The sequence below is a fragment of the Xyrauchen texanus genome, chromosome 23, assembly GCF_025860055.1.
Source record: "Xyrauchen texanus isolate HMW12.3.18 chromosome 23, RBS_HiC_50CHRs, whole genome shotgun sequence".
In the NCBI taxonomy this organism is placed as follows: Eukaryota; Metazoa; Chordata; class Actinopteri; order Cypriniformes; family Catostomidae; genus Xyrauchen; species Xyrauchen texanus.
Window position 1 is genome coordinate 11951098 of NC_068298.1, and position 13114 is coordinate 11964211.

At 38.0% G+C, this 13114-nt stretch overlaps 1 protein-coding gene across 1 annotated transcript in view; it reads left to right on the forward strand.

Annotated features, from left to right (window-relative positions):
* The window catches only part of LOC127663437 (peroxisome proliferator-activated receptor gamma coactivator 1-beta-like), a 52974-nt gene extending 40979 nt beyond the window's left edge, over positions 1-11995 (forward strand). Inside the window, exons 6-12 of the mRNA XM_052155036.1 lie at positions 390-435; positions 2521-2585; positions 4532-5078; positions 5534-5603; positions 5811-5929; positions 6028-6158; positions 7453-11995. Coding sequence (XP_052010996.1) covers positions 390-435; positions 2521-2585; positions 4532-5078; positions 5534-5603; positions 5811-5929; positions 6028-6158; positions 7453-7544 — 1070 coding nt within the window. The 3' untranslated portion in view covers positions 7545-11995. The remainder of the gene's footprint in view (positions 1-389; positions 436-2520; positions 2586-4531; positions 5079-5533; positions 5604-5810; positions 5930-6027; positions 6159-7452) is intronic.
* Positions 11996-13114: the final 1119 nt, after the last annotated feature.

Sequence of the window (13114 nt, forward strand, 5' to 3'; positions counted from 1 at the left end):
ATGAATACATAAAACAGGAAATGAGATCACACTTATAGTAATATGACATTAAATAACACCAAGAAAACATCATGATTTAGAAATTAATGATATTTGCAAAAAATAATTTTTTATAAAAATATATTTGAAAAGTGCAATGTTGTTACTTGATCGTTATACCACTTGTTAAAAATGGTTTTAGTTTTTCAAAAACATTCAAAATTACTTTTCTGTGTATTTGGTACAAATTTTAAAAGATACCCAATACCCTTATCTGAAGAACATAAAATATAAACATCAATCACTTTTTTAATGTCCAAGGAACCATATACAGTTGCAACTCAATTACCTTACTATGTGTGCTGTTGATATCTCTGACAATGACACGCTGTCTGTTGTTTTGATTGCAGAGAAACATGCCTGTCTGTGTATGCCGCCTGCTTCCAAATCCAATGGGTGTGTGTTCCATTCACATCTAATCTAGACTAGAACCCTGGCACACTTCCAGGCCAAAAGTTTAAGACCACTGTTGAACTCTGTCCATCTTCCAGATTGCCTCAAGGAGGCTTGTAGAGTTGCTGTATCTTACACATCCCAAAACACTCTGCAAGTCCATCACAGTAACACTATTCCAAAAATAGCCTGAGGTTTTTCTAACAATTATAGTCATTAGATTTTCTATGCATATGCATAACTCAGACTTGGTGTAAAGTTAAAGGAGCATTGGACTTTCTTTTGTGTAATACAAAAGGAGATGTTAGGTAGAATTATTCTTTTCCATCCAGTGAATGTGAATTAGAACTGTCATTACTTAAGATTTTGCCTAACATCTCCTTTTCGGATATTTGTTGGTAAATTATGACTTAATTTTCCTTTTTGAGTGCCTTTAAGCAAGTCTGGTCAATCAAACAATGTACCAATGTGATCAAATGCCAGATAAATCCCTATAAAGCAATAAATCTGATTCATTATGTTGTTCGGACTGTATCAAGGTCTCGATATACTTCCGTAGAAGTTCTTCTTCATTCTTTCAGGGGTAAAAAGAAGTTCTAAACAGCCAAACAACGGTATACTGTTTCCGAACATTCAGACACCCGCCACACTGATGTAGGAGGCATTTAGAAGTACATTGAAATATGAGGATACTACATATAAAACATTAAAAATCTGTTATCAATGACTTTATGCCTCATTCTGAGTAGAATTCACACAAGGTCAGTAAAAGTAGATGTTTTAACCACTCGATGATGATTTAAATGAATATATATGCAGTAAAACAGTTTACATTATGAATTCTTGACACTAATGCGCTAATATGCTACACGTGACCATAATATGTGCTGGTTACAGTCTGTTATTGTAATTTATTATGACACTGATACTATTGCAAAGATGAGTGTATAATAGTTTTAATGTGCACAAAAAAGATAAAACAATGATGATAGAGGCATATCATATTTTATACAGTCATACATTCATACAAGCAGATAGAGAAGTAAGTTTGGAGCAGAAGAAATTTAAACAAAATCTTGTGTAAATTGTCAGCTTTTCGCCAAGCTAAAATTCTATTTCTAGCCAGTTTACATGCACATGTTACCAGGCACGATCACATTTTTTTTATCAAGAAAATTCATATTGGGGTCTGGGTAGCTCAGCAAGTATTGACGCTGATTACCACACCTGGATTGGCAAGTTTGGATCCAGGGCGTGCTGAGTGACTCCAGCCAGGTCTCCTAAGCAACCAAATTGGCCTGATTACTAGGGTGGGTAGAGTCACATGGGGTAACCTCTATGTGGTCGCTATAATGTGGTTCTCGCTCTCGGTGAGGCACATGGTGAGTTGTGCGTGGAAGCCTCCACCCGCACAATGTCTCTGTGGTGACACGCTCAACAAGCCACGTGATAAGATGCGTGGATAGACGGTCTCAGATGTGGAGGCAACTGAGATTCGTCCTCCGCCACCCGGATTGAGGCGAGTCACTATGCCACCACGAGGACTTAGAACGCATTGGGAACTGGGCATTCCAAACTGGAGAGAAAATAGGGAAAGAGAAAAAAGAAAATTCATGTTGGATCATTATTTCTTTTTTTTCCTAGTAAGACCTTTGATATTAGGGCAAAAATCTTTTTGAATTGTATTCATGTAAAAATATCAAAAGATCCTTCCCAAGCCCTGCACATGAGTGAATGGGCACTTGAGAGTATTTGAGAAAATGTAACAAAGTTAACTAAATTAGCCATCGGCCTCAAGGTAGGTGGAGCTCCTGGTCACACCTACCGATGATGTAGACCAATGACAGTAAGGTATTTAGCAGCCAATGATAATTTTCCCTAAAAGTTCACCTTAGCGAGCTGTTACAAAATCACCGAAACTATTTCAAAAACACCTTTTTGGACAGATTTTGTTCTAAATGACGTCACACCCGTTCGTTCTTTGATTTCGTAGGAAGTATATCGAGGACTTCAATGTCTCTTTCTGCTTCTCTTTCCCATGTAAGAGTTTAATAGACTGTGCAAATGCTTTTTTTCTCTCCTGATCAGAGACGCACAGTATGCCGACAAGCCCTTTGAGCAGACTCTCTGCGTGGAGCTGTGTGGCACAGCAGGTAATATTACGCACTCAGTTAGTGGGACTTTTAGAAGTGTGCCATTCTTGGTATTGTGAAGCAATTACCACTTGTTTCCACCTCTTATGTTCTCACACATTCCAGTAGCATTACATCATTTGCATAGGGTTCAGAGTTTAGTCAAAAAATGTGTCTAAATTACCTAAATGGTGATTAGCCCACCCCTTAGTTTCTATGATATTCTGGTTCATAAATATGGCTCTGATCAATGTAAGTCAATAAGAGTTTTTAACCCATTTCATCATTCGCCAGGTGAAAATTGTAAGCCTAATCACATAGAAAAGTAATAGCAAACTTCTCCTCAACAATCTACAAAATTATTACATTATTACATATTACATTTATTATTACAATCTATGATTGGGAAGGTTATTAAAATTAATCGTATTCCAAAGTTCAACTACCTGCTAAAGTCTCTCCCTGTAGATGTCCCCCTCTCTTATTTCAAGCATTTTGATAGCATAGCAAAGTCCTTTATTTGGTATGGTAAGCGTCCCAGAATAAATTTCAATAAATGACAAATTGACAAAGGTGGGCAAGGCTATGTTTTATTATTATGCATTCGGTCTCTGATATTTTGCTCATTGGTCGCTTCCACCTGAGAGAGCCCCTCCCTAATTTTTGTATTGAACCGAAAGTTCTTGCCCCAATATTGCCATTGGAAAGCCTTTCTATTAAACTAGCCAGAGAAATTAAGTCACACCCCGTTATCTCGCATATGCAAGCGGTATGGATGAAAGTGTCCAGAGTATTTAATTCTGACATTTATTTAAATGTTGCCTCAAGCATATGAATGAACCCAAAATTACGTATTAATAAGTCCCCTTTCTGCTTGTCAGAATGGATTGTGTTGGAGGTTAATACTCTTGGTGACCTATATGAGAGTGGAGTGTTGAGATCATTTGAATATATGGTTCAACATTTTAGGATTCCCAGATCTCAGTTCTTTATGCATTTAAAGCTGTGCCACCTGCTCTGTACTATTTTTGGGGGTAGCATACACCCCAGTAAAAAAAAAAAGTGGTGATTAATGACTTTAGAAAAGGTCATGAGGCTTCAGTGTATTACTCCCTGTTAATTCAGAGTCTGGGGGACAGAGCTTCAACTTCTCTCAAGAGATTATGGGAGAAATATTTAAACTTGGTATTGGAGGAGGGATTGTGGGCTAGGATTCTAAAAAACGTCAAGTCTACATCTAGAGATACAAGGGTGCATCTGATGCAATTAAGATTGCATCGATTGTATTGGACGATGGGGACACAAACCCTGTTTTTTGGGGATGTGTTAAGATCCAAGAATTTTGGTTGAGGGTTCAGACATTTATGTGTGATGTAGTGGACACTCAGTTTTCGTTTAGCCCCAGACTGTGTATTTCCTGAGTATAGTGGATAAATATATAAAAAGCTGGGTCCTAACCAGCATGATGATTGGCAGACAGGGAATCCTCAGGGGATTGAAGTCAACCGATGCGCCCTCATTTTGTGAGTGGTGCACCGAGTTGGGCAGGGTATTGGCTTTTGAGGAGATGCATGTAGAAGGCTAGGCAACCTAGATTGATACAGCTGGAAATGGGGCAGCTATTTAGTCTTTCTGTAAGGCTCTCGAGGAGGGGCAGCGGAGAGAGACAAGTGGGTTTTTTTATGTTTCTAAATATTTTCTGCAGTTTTATTGTCTATTTGTGTGTCTTTGTCAGTTAGCTGGGGTGCATGTTTGTGTCAGGGAGGTTAATGTTTGGGGGGTGAGTTATTTTGCATTTTATGTGTCTATTTGATTTGCTGCATGAATCAATAAAAATTGTTAATAACAAAAAGGAAGAATTATTTGATTTATCATTATTTTAGAATTAATTATATTATTCTAGTGCATTCGTTTGTGGTGCCCTAGTGTATGTTTTCAAAGTGATTAATGAGCATGTGTGTCCGCAGGCCTCACTCCCCCCACTACACCCCCTCACAAACCAGTGGAGGACGAGCTCTTCAAACCAGACGGCAAAGCTGAGCTTACCACCAAGAACTCGTGCCTGGCACGAACACACATACGCAAGCTCCCAGAGCAGACGGAACTGTATGCCCAGCTGCGCCGGATGGGCCAAATGGGCAATACAGACTTGAAGGGCGGCACACCACATGCATACGGGGACCATGACTACTGCCTACTGGGCTTGGGGGAGAGTCGCAAGAGACCAGTGGCCATGCAGTGCCATGTGGAAGTGCAAGGGAAGGAGGAGAACAGGGGTGTGAACAACGAGGAGATGGAGGGACAGGAGGAGAGGCTCATCTTGAAAGCCCTAGATGACCAGCAGAGAACTGAAAGCAAGCAGGGTCAGTCGATGAACTCACCTGCAGAGTTACCTACATCCAGTCCAGAGCAGACCAGCGACCCCTCTCCTATCCATTCTCTTTCCCCAGAGCTGGACGCCCAGTCACCAGTGTCCTGCTCACCCCCCTCGCCCAGCTGCAAGCTCTCGTTCAGGTACGGAATATGTCCTATGCTGAGGTGCTAAAGCAAGATGCTAGTGTTTTTTGACTTGCAGAAAAAAAGTCTTTTTCACATTGCAGGTTATTTTAGCCAAAAACCTCACTTTAAGACAGAAAAAGACAGTTTGAGTATCAAACTACAATTTGTTTTGTGCTTACGTGCCTTTAAATAGATCGAACCACAATAATGAGCCTCATTCAGATCAGCAGCATATCTTTGATGGAAGTAAAAACGAGGCTGTGAGGGATCCAGTGATTACAGTAGTTGTTCCTCAAAAATTCGTATTGAATAAACGCGGTACTTTGCAAACATGACTTTGTTTCAAGGCAGTCAGATTGGAACTGGTTTTAGCCAGTCCTTGCCAGTTTTGTGTGCCATCAATATGCTAACTCATTTCTTTTGGCATTGATTGGCCATTTTGTGTAACTCAGCCTGTATGTTGCTTTCAGTGATGAGTGCTCTGAGACATGCCCCGAAGCAACAGAAACAAACAGCAAGTGTGGACAAGAGAATGATGTGGTAGGCCATGTTTTTAAACAATCAACCTCAGTTCTGATCCTGTTTATTACCGTAAACAGTATTAGTAGTTGCAGCACTGACTTTATTACCAAAGGCATAGATGCATCTCATCTTGTTTTCTTTTTAATGAAAGAATTTTCTTTTTTGGGCAACTATCCCTTTAAGTGCTGTTGAACATATTTTTTCTAATTACCTTTGCTTTTCCAGAACAAGTGCCAAGTGATCTACATTCACAACCTTCCGAGCAGCGTCACTCAGTTCATGCTGCGTAAGCGATTCGAGGCCTTCGGTCAACCAGAGGACTGTAAAGTTGTCATCAAAAACGAGTGGGTTCCATTTCTGTCTACTCTGGCATTGTTGTGACATTAGAGCATGAATGGGATAAGGAGCAATGATGTATCAATGTGTTTGTGTGTCTTTGCAGGGAGCGTTGTGGAGTTATCACACTGAGGTCCGCGCAGAGTGGCCAGACCCAACGGCACAGGTGGGACTCGCTGGGTTTGAGCAGGGGGAACAGCAGCCGACGGTTTGGCAGGAAGCGTTACATAGATCTGGGTAAGAGAACAGAGAGCTTCCTGTCTCTTTGATGTGGCCTTTGCATCAGACGTCTGATGCTTTGTTCTGAGTCAAAGGAAGGTGTCTTCTTATTCCTGAACTACTATATGGCCTAGTTTAGCTTAATTTGCATTTTAATAAAATTAAATGGTTTTGATTCTTGGTTGACTCATTTGAAAAAAGGCCAGTATGCCTCGGTTCTTAGCTATTGCAGCAAACCGACAGACTAATCAATTTGTGAAGTCAGTTCCAGACAGCAATAATGAAGAAGCTGCTCTTTGATCATTTGATGATATGTTCATTTGTAACTGGACTCATCTAAGACAGTGAGCTGAGTCAGACTCTATATCAAATTTTGGTTAGTTAAGAGATTACAAAAATGCTGTGCTCACTAGTGGTAAACCGATATGGGTTTTTTTTAGTGGCCAATGCTGATATAAAGTGTGGGAAATTGACAACTATGCCACAAAACAATACGCATCACGATACAATAGTGTCCAAAAGACAAAATTTAAAAAACTGGGATTAAAAAAAGAATTCACTAATCAGATATCTAATTCTAATCAAATAACTAAACAAATGTGTTTATATAATTCTGTATTTACTGTATCTATCTAATGCTGTAAATATCAGTCTATTGCTGTACATATCTGTCTATCACTATATTTATTAGTCTATCACTGTATATATATTTATTTTTATCCCTGTACACTACCGTTCAAATGTTTGGGGTCATTTGATTGAAATGTTTCTCATGATCTTAAAAATCTTTTGATCTGAAGGTGTATGCTTAAATGTTTGAAATGACTTTTGTAGACAAAAATATAATTGTGCCACCATATTAATTTATTTCATTACAAAACTAAAATAAAAATACAAAATAAAAAAGTTTTTGAAATGGATGAAGAAAAGCAGCCAATAAGTGTCCAACATAGATGGGAACAACTTCAATACTGTTTAAAAAGCATCCCAGGTGATACCACAAGAAGATGGTTGAGAAAATGCCAAGAGTACATAAATCAAGAGTGTATATATCGATCTATTACTATATATATATATATATATATATATATATATATATATATATATATATATATATATATATATATATATATATATATTAGATTTATCCCTGTATATATTGGTCTATTGCTATATATGTCGGTCAGCTGCTTTTATATATTGGTCCGTTGCTGTTTATAATGGTCAATCACTGTATATACTGGTCTATGACCAGGTATATTTTCAAAATACTCGAGTGATGTGAATAACTTTTCAGTGTTTCACTGTTTAGATGAGGCGGGTCCCGGCCCGGTGAAGAGCAAGTATGATGCACTGGATTTTGACTCTCTGCTGAAGGAGGCCCAGAGAAGCCTGCATCGCTGACACGCCTTACCACGTCTCCAGAATTGCTGCCCCGTCCGAGAGTTGCCTCAGCACCTCAACCAAGGCACCTCTTTATGTTTACATTTTGAACATTGGAATAAAAAAAATGGACTTTGTCGCTTGTAACTGAGGATCGGAGGACATTGGGGCAGGAGGACAAAAACCAGTGAACAAACGAACAGAAGTAGCTCTGACAACACCAGACACAAGTGCTGCTTCTCGTGTGTGTTCGTGTTTGACACCATTCATGACGTTGCGAGCGGCTCGGGCTTCGTAGCAAACTGCAATCTTTTTCGTTGGTTGTTGTGATGTGTGTTTGTACCCCTTTGTCACTCATCTTAGTCCTGCAATGTGCTTTCACCATTTTGTTGTACAAATATATAAACAATAATTGCTTTGTACTAGCAAAACTTTGTGGATGTTCAACTCTGTGTGTGTGTGTGTGCGTGTGTGTGTGTGGGTGTGGGTGTGGGTGTGTTACGATGAAAAGTGGATTAAGAGTGGAATAAAAAAAAAAAGGCAAACAAAAAAAATCCTGACAAGTTAGAGTTTACAATTCAAAAAGGAAAGAAAAAATTGTCTTTTTGTAATTTTAGTGCTTCCTTGATTTCATCTATGCACTCAAACGAGGTAGTGCTTCTGTCGTCTTGCCTCTATCCTCCTCTGGTCTAGAAGAGGCTTTTGCTACTGGCTGCCAGAGACAACCAAGCCAATGAGTCTATTGTCCAAACCAACTGATAATATACTACCTTAAAGGTGCTTAAGCGATTATGTAATTGGGTAAAGGTGGGTAAGGAGGAGGCAGGAACCGGCTGAACAGTCAATGTAACTTTTAATAACATAAATGAACTTGAATCAACAAACTCAAACACATAGAGACACACACAGCGGTCGCATGTGTCTCTCTCTCTCTCTAACTGGTGCCACCGGCTCGTCTTTATCCCCCTCCGGCTGATTTGTCCAGTTCAGCCCTCCTTCATGTCACAGATTGTTTTTGGAATACTACACATAAAATTTTCCCTACAACCTTACAGATATCACTGAAATAGGTGTTCTGAGAAATCACATGTAGTCAAGCAGAAAGTGATTTTTGTGTGTACGGATTGGTTGACATCTTTAGAGGGCGGGGTTAATTAAGTGGCTTAGTCTAGCGAAGGTTAGCAAAATGGCTAAAATTGCTTACAGCTCCTTTAAAGGGTGTAGTGTATAATTTTTTCATTGTTGAAATACTTTTGTCGTGCACCAGCTTAATATGTAGAGACAATTATAAGTAAGTTATTCGTATGTTGATTTCCCCAAAAAGTGTAAACACTTTGGTACTGTAAAGTATCAAAACATTGCTCTGTTTGAGAAATAGCAACATTGGCTCAACTTGTGCGACTATTTGTTTTTAGAATAATGGCAAATGGAGGTAGTGTTCAGGAAACCTGTTTGAAAACAGTGAGAATTTTTGCAAATCCGTTTGGTGCCGATAGTGATGCAGAAATTACATGCTTCACCTTTAACTTACCAATTATGTGTTTTAGTTGTGTTTGTCAGATCATAAACCTATCCTGTTAAAAATCCTTAAAACCTTCACTGAAAATGTATTTATACATTTATATATATATATCAAGGAATGGAATATACCCATCACAAATGTGATTGTAGTGACCATCCTGTCCATCCTTCTGATTTTAATTTGAAAGAACAGTTTAGTGGTCAAACTCTTCCAGCAGCATAGCCCTAGGAGACATCAGACAAGTCTTTCTCCTGGATTTGACTCAATAAAGTGCTCCTGTTCACTGTACTTGAGAGAAGGGTAGTGGGAAGCTAGGAGGAAGATATTTCCAGAGCTCAATCTAATTAGAGATACAGTCGTATCTCTGCTTTGTTTACATGTCACTCCCATACTCTCTCTAAGCTCAAACACTAAATTTTTTTACTCTTCTATCTGACAAGGGAAGATCTGCGGGGTTTTTTTCAAGCTCTTACCTTGTGGCTAATTCTCTATTTGTCCTCTTTGTCTGTTTTTGAAGTCTAAACGTGTACCTCTGTATAACTGCGTCTGTGTCTTTTACTGGGTCTTGGGATGGGTTTGCCCTTTATTATTTTCTGGGAGTTGAAGTATGTTCACTCGTACCTATTGCTCTGATTCAGCGGGGTCACCCTCCTCCCCTTGAACTCTCGGCCTGTTGATCAAGTACACATGTGAGTTTGTGTGGGTGCATGTGTGTGCTGGTGAATGGATGGTTTTAGACCTCCCTTTACTCTCGCATTATCCCTGCCTCTCCCCTTATCCAATTGCCTCCTCTGAAACACCCCAAACCTGAATGTTTACATGACTGAATTCTCTTTTGACTTTACTAGAGCACACACCAAGTATAGAACGCCTTATTCAGTGTTAAAAGTACCCTAATCAGGACGTGCCTTTCTGGCTTTCCCTCTTAAGGTACCGAACAGTTACTTTGAATACTACAGATGCTTTTGGCCTATTCTAAAACACCCAATAAGAAAAACACCTGAATGAGTGTTTGTGCTTAGTATGTATACTACTAAACAAGTGAGAGAATGTGCTGGTTTACATGATATATAAATATATAGAGCTGTATAATGTGTATATAGCACTGTGTCTTGTGTAAACTTGAGATGTATGGTTATGTGCTGTACAGCGATGTAGTAACGTGTGGTTTTAAGGGTGGGTCTGATCTGTTAATATGTTTTTAGGGGAAAGAGGTGAACTTGATGATGCAGCATTAAGCAATACAGGGAGCTACAGAAGGGAATTTTAATTGATTATGGCTTCTTAAGTCGATTACAATTGTATAGAGTATAACTTTAGAATTTTTCTTTTTTTAAACGACATTAATATGTTTGATTGTTTTATTTTTTATGCAACTGAGATGCAATACCAGTAATCTAAGAGAGCCTTTCTCATATATGGAAGGATTTGTTTAAGAGATTGGTTGTTTTCTTGAAAACAGTGCTGTATGTTGTAGATTGCTGTAGAAAGACAATGAAATGGCTCACATAATTCAAAAAGAAGGTTGATGTTTAGGATCACTGGCCGAGAAGGACTTTTATTTATGAAAAATATACACAGACAGTCCAGTTTCACAAGGAGAGCCTTAAACCTTAGGGGGAAACAAAGCTATCAGTCCTGTCTGATCTCCTTTACAATACAATGTGTTTTTAATTACTGAAGTAATTAAACCTTTTCAATACAGCCATATTATAAAAAGTGTATACATATATATGATTATATATATACATATATATATACATAAATATATATTTGTGTGTTTGTGTAGATAAATATATAGATGCTATAATTTGTTATAGACCATTTTATTCAGTGTTTCAGAACACTTCAAAACATTTCAACTTACACTGTCAATATAGAATGTACAGATGATCCAAATCAATATACTACACACACAAAATAAAAATCCAAAGGGAACCTTCTTTAAATGCAATACATATTTCCAGTCCTGTCATTTCAGCAATCACTAGACAAGTTGACCAAAAAGTAAATTTGATGTTTGGATACAGGAGAAGTGTGGTACCACATCAAATCCAATTCACGAATGTCATGATCGTTTGGCCTGGCCCTTAAATGTACAGGCGTGAGTGTGTGCATGTGATTTCTTTCTTCCCATCTTTTCAGATCACATTTAATTCACTACATCTATTGCCCTGCAATTTGTTGTTCACAATGTACATGCTCTTGCAATATCAGACAGAATTTGCCCACTGAGTCAGCAAGAGGAATCTTGATATTGTCTGTACTAAACCTTGGGTCATTTTTATCAAAAAGTGGATCTAGCATATGTGTAATTTTGGTGCTAGAGCATCTGTTAATGAAATGCCTCTGATGTCATCGCACATCCATGTTGCATTGTCTTGCTGCTTTAAGACCTTGTCTATTGTGGAAACAAAATCCGATATCAAAAGGCATACGTTGTTTTCTTCATTGTCTTGTTTTTATTGATTTTTCACTCTTTACATCTAATGACTATCAAATTGACTATGATTTTTCCTTTATATTTTTAACATAGTTTTTGGTAAATACTGCTAGTAAGATTTTATATTTTTACATATTTGTTTTATTTTGAATTTTTATTTATATGCCACTTAGGTTGGATGTCTTTAAATGGTGTTGGTTTTATTTTATTTTCGGCTTTGTGTGATGTCATGTCTTGAGAATGTGGAGACATTTCAGTATTTTTAAATTGTTAAAAAATCTAGTTTCCTAGATCAAAGTATCTATATAGCAGAAATGATTTGATGTCATAAATTATATTTTAATTCATGTAAATAGTTTAAAAAAGAAGACAATGGCTTCCTTTTAAACTGAACACATTTCTCTTTCGAGATTGTTTACATTATTAAACTAGAAACTGATCCTCATATACTGTAAAATAAATAAATAAAAAAAAAAGTACATATATTAATTGTTTTGCCTCCAAAAAATAAAATCCATAATGAACATTTAACATTGTGATGCATTCCTGTGCTAAGTTACTCTGTGTTCTGGCACGAATATTCAATGCATGCATTGTGCATGATATTGCATGTTGCAATAATACCTTCCACAGAAATTAATCTGTTCTTCTGCCGCAATTCTTGGAACGAGTGCTGAATAGCCATCTGTGCATGTTAGAAAGAGGAGGATTTAGAAAATCCCACCAGCATCTGCTTTAAGACAATCTTTTTTCATGTTCTAGTGACATTACGCATTGCATAGCTCAGCAGAAATCTATCTGATTGGATACTGCACTGAAATCACAGCCAATAGCGAATCACATTCTATTTAGTATCCATGCAGATTGTCTTGGAATCTAGATTGTGAAGCTAATTGTGGCAGTTCTTTCTGCTGAGGTTATGTAGCAGAACATGCAGAATGAAACCTCTGTTAATGCAGTCATTTGGAGCAGTGGTGGCAATTTGCCGCTCTACTGGTTTATGATTCAGATGTCAGAATGATAATTCCCTACAGCATATTGCTCTTAAAGCTGTGTGTGTGCACTGCTGTCACGTCAGAGCTAATTTTAGCTTTTGCGGTGGTTGCAGATTTCTTTGCTCCACCTCTATGCTGTGCGCGTGATGTAAATGTAGCATAAGACGTGACATCTTAGTCTGTTGACGTGTAGTGACTGCGTTTGTGACATGACGTAAATGCTGCATTGAGCCTGCCCCCTTCTGCTGCCCTGCCAATCAGCTCTTACCCATCTCATTCGTGTATGCCAACACCCCCTAGGTGTTATCCAATGCTTTTGTAAGACGGTTATGTATGTCCCAGTGGGACATTTAGTACAAGCACACACACACATAACAGAGTGCACTGCATCCAAGAGGCAGAAGAATGATTTTGCACAGCAACAGTTACAAAACTTTAAAAAGTGGCTTGGCTATAAAATTCCTCATTTAATCTTTTATTTATACATTTATACATAGCTACATATTAATTGCAAAATATTTAACATGTATATTTCATGTGTATACGTATTAAACTCTGTACGTACATACAGTATATTCACACCAAGTCAAGTCAATTTTATTTGTATAGCGCCTTTCACAACACACATTGT